The sequence below is a fragment of the Lithobates pipiens genome, unplaced genomic scaffold, assembly GCF_037356315.1.
Source record: "Lithobates pipiens isolate NorthernLeopardFrog02 unplaced genomic scaffold, aLitPip1_a1.2 Scaffold_16, whole genome shotgun sequence".
In the NCBI taxonomy this organism is placed as follows: Eukaryota; Metazoa; Chordata; class Amphibia; order Anura; family Ranidae; genus Lithobates; species Lithobates pipiens.
This window is the reverse complement of record NW_027507748.1, coordinates 516,593,707-516,600,846: the sequence shown is the minus strand read 5'-3', so window position 1 is coordinate 516,600,846 and position 7,140 is coordinate 516,593,707. Positions and strand designations below refer to the sequence as shown.

General features: G+C 41.1%; 1 protein-coding gene across 2 annotated transcripts in view; it reads right to left on the bottom strand.

Annotated features, from left to right (window-relative positions):
- DIAPH3 (diaphanous related formin 3) overlaps positions 1–7,140 on the bottom strand; it is a 1,016,686-nt gene that overhangs the window by 614,895 nt on the left and 394,651 nt on the right. For both annotated transcript variants that reach the window (XM_077483143.1, XM_077483144.1), the window contains 2 exons: positions 6,276–6,394; positions 6,101–6,165 (listed from right to left, as the gene is read on the bottom strand). In XM_077483143.1, the coding sequence (XP_077339269.1) occupies positions 6,101–6,165; positions 6,276–6,394 (184 nt within the window). The remainder of the gene's footprint in view (positions 1–6,100; positions 6,166–6,275; positions 6,395–7,140) is intronic.

Genomic DNA, 7,140 nt, shown 5'->3' with positions numbered 1-7,140 from the left:
AATATGTGTATGTGTTTGTAAGCATGTCAGGACCCCATGGTGCAAAGGACCGCGCTATACACAGATGGGCAAAAAGCACCCTGAGGCGATTCAGTTCACAAAGGTAGCGCTATACAAGCATTCATTAATTTTTCGTGTTTTGTTGCCCTTACAACCTGGAATTAACATGGGATTATTTTGAGGATGTGCATCAATTTAATTTACAGAACATGTGCCCACAACTTTGAAGATTTTTATTTATTTTTTTTACTGTGAAGCAAACAACAAATAGGACAAATAATGGAAAAAGTCAATGTGCATAACTATTCACCCCCCTAAAGTCAATACCTTTTCTCGCCATCACAGCTTCAAGTCGCTTTGGATAAGTCTATATGAGCTTGCCACATCATTCAAAACTGGGATTTGTGCCCGTTCCTCCTTGCAAAACTGCTCCAGATCCATCAAGTTGGATGGTTTGAGCTTGTAAACAGTAATCTAAGTCTGACCACAGATTTTCGATTGGATTGAGGTCTGGGTTTTGACTAGGCCATTTCAACACATTTACATGTTTCCCCTTAAACCACTCAAGTCTTGCTTTAGCAGTGTGGTTGGGGTCATTGTGCTGCTGGAAGGTGAACCTCCATCCGAACCTCAAATCACACACAGCGTGATACAGGTTTTGCTGAAGAATATCCCTGTATTTAGCACCATCCATCTTTCCCTCAATTTTGACCAGTTTCCTAGTCCCGACTGCTGAAAAACACATCACCACAGCATGATGCTGCCACCACTGTGTTTCACTGTGGGGATGGTGTTCTTTGGGTGATGTGTTGGGCTTGCGCCAGACATAGTGTTTTCTTTGATGGCCAAAAAGTTCAATTTTAGTCTCATCAGACCAGAGCACCTTCCTCGATACATTTTGGGAGTCTCCCACATGCCTTTTCACAAACTCAAAATGTGTAATTTTGTTTTTGCTGAAAGTGATGGTTTTCTTCTGGCCACTCTGCCATAAAGCCCAACTCTATGGAGTGTATGGCTTATTGTCGTCCTATGTACGGATACTCCAGTCTCTGCTGTGGAACTCTGCAACCCCTCCAGGGTTACCTTAGGTCTCTGTGCTGCCTCTCTGATTAATGCCCTCCTTGCCCGGTCCGTAAGTTTTGGTGTGCGGTCAACTCTTGGCAGGTTTGCTGTTGTGCCATTTGGTTATAAAATATTTGATGGTGCTCCTAGGGATTCTCAAAGATTTGGATTTTTTTTTTTTTTTTTATAACCTACCCCTGACTTGTACTTCTCAACAACATTGTCCCTTACTTGTTTGGAGAGTTCCTTGGTCTTCATGGGGATGATTGGTTAGTGGTGCCTCTTGCTTAGGTATTGCAGCCTCTAGAGCCTTTCAAAAAGGTGTCTATATGTAATGACAGATCATGTCACACTTAGATCTCACACAGGTGGACATCATTTCAATAATTTCTGAAGATAATTGATTGCACCAGAGCTTATTATGAGCTTCATAAGAAAGGATGTGAATACATACGCACATGAAAATTATTAGTTTTTGATTCCTAAAAAAATAGTTTTATCATTTTATGTATATATTTTTCTAATTTTACTTCACCAACTTAGACTATTGTGTTTTAATCCATCACATAATTCAGATTAAAAAGAAAAACATGGAACTAAAGGCTGTAATGTAACAAAATAGATAAAAAGGCAGGGGGGGTTTGAACACTTTTACAAGGCACGGTAGTAAATTAATTTGTTTACAATGTAATTCTAAGCCCTTGTACACACGGTCGGACATTCCGACAACCAAATCCATCTGATTTTGTCCGAAACTGCTGTTGCATACACACGGTCGGACAAAGTTGTCGGAAAATCCGATCGTTCAGAACGTGATGACGTTATTTCGTTACGACGGGACTACATTCAGGCTAGTAGCCAATAGCTTTGGTCTAGGAATTTGTGAGCACTTTGTCCGATCGGAGTTCTCTACAAACGATCGGACAAAGTCCGATAGGATCGTGTTGTCGGAAAATTTTACAGCCAGCTATAAAACTTTGTCGGTCGGATATTCCGATGAAAACAGTCCGATGGAGCCCACACACGGTCGTGTTATCCGACAACACGGTCCAATCGGACATTTTCCGGTATTTCCAAAAAAAAAAAAAGTTTTATTTTTAACTCCGGCTTACAAATTCAAATTTATCATCAGGTTTACAAACTTGACAAAAGTGTAGGGCGGTAACGAACAATTGTTTTCATAATTGATTAGTTGGCCGATTTTTGTTTTGATTAATAACTCAATAAAGTTTTTTTTATAATGTAATACTTCCGCAAACATAAAAAACAAAACAAAAAAAACACAATTTCTTCTTGAATATTTCTATGCAATTGTAAAAATAAATAACCAGCTATATGGTTGGGGAACAAAATATTGAATTCACTCGAATGCCCTGTACACACAGGCAAATGGGCGTATAGGTATGTCCCTTTAAATTTGCTGCCTTTCTGGCAGCGTGCCCACAGGTCCCGGGAACACGATGTTGTCCGGAAGCCTATGATTGCGGTGTGGAGAGGTGGAACGGCGAAGTGCCTATGCAAACAAGGCATTTCTCCTTCTGCCTTGTGTCATAAGAGAGATCCACTGCTCCCTGTGATCGGGTGCAGTGATCGCTGTCATGCCCTAGGTAGCCCCTCCCCCAGTTAGAATCACTCCCTAAGACACACTTAACCCCTCCATTGTCCCCTAGTGGTTAACCCCTTCCCTGCCAGTGTAATTTACACAGTAATCAGTGCATTTTATAGCACTGATCGCTGTATAAATGATAATGGTCCCAAAATAGTGTCAAAAATGTCAGATGTATCCGCCATAATGTTGCAGTCATGATAAAAATAGCAGATCACCACCATTACTAATAAAATAAAATAAAAATATTAATAATAAAAATTCCATAAAACCATCTCCTATTTTGTAAACGCTATTACTTTTGCACAAACCAATCAATATTCCCCCATCAAATCATTCTCTGCAGCTATTAACTTTTTTACCACCACCCCTTCCCTTTAGAATGTAAGCTCTACCAGCAGGGCCCTCCTATAACTTTTTTGTATTGTACTGTAATTGTGTTGTCCCCCCTTATACATTGTAAAGCACTGAGTAAACTGTTGGCGCTATATAAATAGTGTATAATAATAATAATATACGCTTATTGCAATTTTTTGTTTACCAAAAATATGTAGAAGAATACACATCGGCCTAAACTGAGCAAAAAATGTGTCTTATATATTTTTGGGGATATTATAGCAAAAAGTAAAAAATATTGCGTTTTTGTTCCCAAATTATTGCTTTTTTTGTTTATAGCGCAAAAAATAAAAACAGCAGAGGTGATCAAATACCACCAAAAGAAAGCTCTACTTGTAGGAAAAAAAGGATGTCAATTCTGTTTGAGTACAACGTCGCACAAATGCGCAATTGTCAGTTACAGCGATGCAATGCTGAAAAAAAATAAAAAGGGCTCTAGTCAGGAAGGGGGTAAAATCTTCCGGGGCTGAAGTGGTTAAATACTTTGCTTAAGCTGACCAGTTCACTATAGGCATTTCAAAGTGCTGCCATTTATGGATGAGGGAGGGTAGATAAAGCAGGATTGATCAAATGCTAGAGATCTATGCTATTCCGGAGTATTGGTATATCTGGCGCTCCCCCTTATCAATAGCTCATATCTTTGTGTTATGAGCAGGAAGATTATTCTAGAAGATGCAGTGTTATGCTGACAATATACTTACAGCACAATATTTTGTTCTTCAGAGGGGGATCGGTATAGGGGAGAAAAAAAGAAAAAAGGGGAAAGCGATAAAGACGAGTCCAAATTTGTGCAGGTGAATTGGGAGGGTCCTTTGGGTGTGATTCAATGCATTCCCCTTTCTATGTGCCCAAAGTTGTGGGAGTAGTTTTCAGAGGGTTCAGTAGGTCTCCAATGGCATCTTCCTAGGAGATTATTGGATTCACAGAGACTTGTGGTTAGAGACACATAGTTGGTAAAATACATCAAACAGTCTCTTTTGACAATACGAGTGGGCTTGCCAGTAGAAAGGAAGATCAAATGTTCATGGTTTATGTTCCTTTGTGGGAAGGCATGTTTGGAGTAGGTATTTTCAGGGCAAGACATTCCACTGGAGTCCAAGGCTTTACATAAATGTTCTATGGTAGGTCATACTAGAGGCGTTTGTATCAGCAGATTGTAATCACAGAGAGGCAGTTCCATATGTAGTTATGGGCTTGGTGGGGGCTTATAGTTACGGTAGAATGAGGGAAAGTGTAGGATCCCGCGTTTTTTCCAGAGCAAGGGATATGTCCATTGAATTGGGAGAGTGGTTAGACAGCATATTGGTGAAAATGGTCATGGGTAGGTGATAGTGAAAGAAAAGGAAAAAAAAAGGGGGGGGGGGGGGGGGGACTCGTGGAGTAAAGCAATTGCAAATCATTAGGACTGTGTTTAGGGTTGCTGTACTGACCTTAGTTTGTGGGATACACCTGTGAGTACTGGTAGTTTTCTTTAGGCCAAAAGACCAGCCCTTCGATGAGCTGGTGAAACTGTTGGGCTGTAATTCCTCAGAGCACCTTGGGCAGTGAGTGTAGTGCAGGGATAGGGAACGACGACAGCTGGCGTCCCTGTGACTCGCCTCACGGATGTCTTCCATGAAGGTAGCGTGTCTAGTAGGCAGTTGACAAAAGTCAGGCAGATGATTATTGGGATATCCAGGGTGCTGCAGAAATTATCCAGATCTTCTGGTACTCTGAGATTTGCTGTGTGGCCTTGGCTTGTTGCAGATAAGCAGAAGGGGAACTTCCAGCTATAGTTGATAGATCTAGAGCGCAAGAGATATAGGAGAGGTCTCAGTTCTTTTCTGCACTGCAGTGTAAATATTTGATAAATCTTGAACGAATTTGATTTCTGCACCATGGGATTGCAGGCGCCCTCTATTACGTGCTTTTCTGAGAATTTCTTCTTTCTGAGGAAGGCTGACTAGGCAGCAGACCATATCGCTTGGTGGGTTTGTGTCCCTTTCCCAGGGTCCAAGTACTCTGTGCAATCTTTCCATCTCTATTGGAGCATCTGGGAGCCTCTCTAGAAGGTCATTAAATAGGGCAACTGTGGTGCAGGTGAGCAGGCTGGGTTTGATGGATTCAGGTAACCCTCTCACCCTCAGGTTGTGACATCTGCCACGGTTGTCAAGATCCTCTAGTTGGCGGTAAAGCTCCCGCAGGTGGATAGAGTGGGATTCGGTCACTTGCTGCACTTGGTAGAGTGAGGCATCATGGCGGGCTGTTGTTCTTTCCACCTCCCCCACTCTGGTACTGGTGGTATGGATTTCTTCCCGTAGGTCTGAGATAGCTGCCAAGAGTGTTTTTTTTTTTTTTGTAATATCTGCTGCAATCCTGAAAAAAAGACCTGCCAGTGACTCAGTGACTGACCCCCCCCCCCCCTCCGTTTTACTTACCTGAGCCCTGTATTTCTGTCAATGGAGACACTCTCCCCCTCTCTCCTTGAGGTCCTGGCTCTTGATTGGATAGACTGATAGCAGCGCAGCCATTGACCCCTGCTGCTATCAAATCCAATAGCCGAGTTCAGCATTCATGTCTATGGATGCAAATGCTGGACTCAGGAGCGCACCCGCCAAGTTATCTCTCCCCCTCCCCCCCGGGAAAGCGCTTCTCCTAGGGGGTTATCTGATGTGGGGAGGAGCCACCGGGGGACCCCAGAAGATGAGGTTCTCTGTGTGTCTAGTGTTTACTTATCCTGTAGGAGACAGCCTAAGCCCTGGCTGCTTAGCAATAAAGATGTGCCCCTCAATGGATAATAGATGCATACTGTATAGTTTATCATTTTAAAATCTAAAAAATATCAGCAGCTAGAAAGCACTTTGCAGTTTCCAGTTACTGTGCATTGCTACATCTCAATACACCTCCCAGTACAGCTACGTACATTAAACAGGAACTATGGATGTTTTACATGGTTTTAAAGGCACAACTGCCACGGTTTGGTTTAATATATTCCACATGCACAAGCAGTGACATTCTCTACAGTCCAGTTAAGCTGGAAACAAAAACTGTACACACCTTTTTGCTCATTTCCAGGTATCTTTCTTCAAATTCTTCAGTCTTTGCTCGGTCAATACAGACATCTGCAAAATAACAGTATACAGAAGTGAACATTAGTCATCTATAGGTAGCAAACTACAAAAGCTGCAGCATCTGTCAAAATGCAGCATTCTACTATAATAATAAGACTTACCTAGCAAGTTGCTAAAGTCAACATCCAATCTTTTCCTGTAAGTGAAATCAGGGTCTGCACCACTTCGGTGTAAAACGATTTGGGATACACACTCTTCAATTATCTTAAAATATTGTGGTCTATTGAAAAAATATAAGAAATAAAAAAGTAAAATAAGAAAAAGGAAAGAATGCAATAAAAAAAATACTATTTCAACATTACTAAAAAAAAAGTGGGTTCAATTATTGGGAAAATATAAAAGATAGTTGAAAACAGGCCTATTCACTTTATTCTTTAACCTTTAAAAATAATAAATGCACATAGTTTTGTAGGTAAATAAATGTGCATTTATTTAATTGTATATATTTTTTTAAAGGCACTTGAAAAGCATTGCTTCCATGATCAAAATGACAGACTCCTGCAGACACTGCCTACAGCTTTCTGCCCATATTTTCGCATGGAATCTCTTTCTGAAAGCTGTAGAGGGTGTCAATAAACTACAAGACTGCTCACCAGCACCTCTGCAGTTCATTGACTACAAGCTGTCTGTTGCAATGGCAGACAGGACATGTAGTTTATTTATACACAGTTTCCTGGGTGGATGGTTTTTAAATTAGGACAGCAGATGCAGAGTAAGGAACCCCCGTCCGCTGTCATGGGGTGGGGGGGCTGGGGGGGTTGGCAGGTGCTGTAAAGTAACATGCTACATTCTAGATCCTAAATAAGGATGCAACATGTTTCTAAAGAGGAACTTAGCCTTTAAGTAGAGCTGTGTCTGTAGAGTGAACAATGATAAAATAAGGCTGACTAAAAGAGCAAAAGAAACAGGAAAAAAAGAGCCCAGAGGAAACCATTCATATTTTAGTGATTGAAAAAAAAAAAAAGA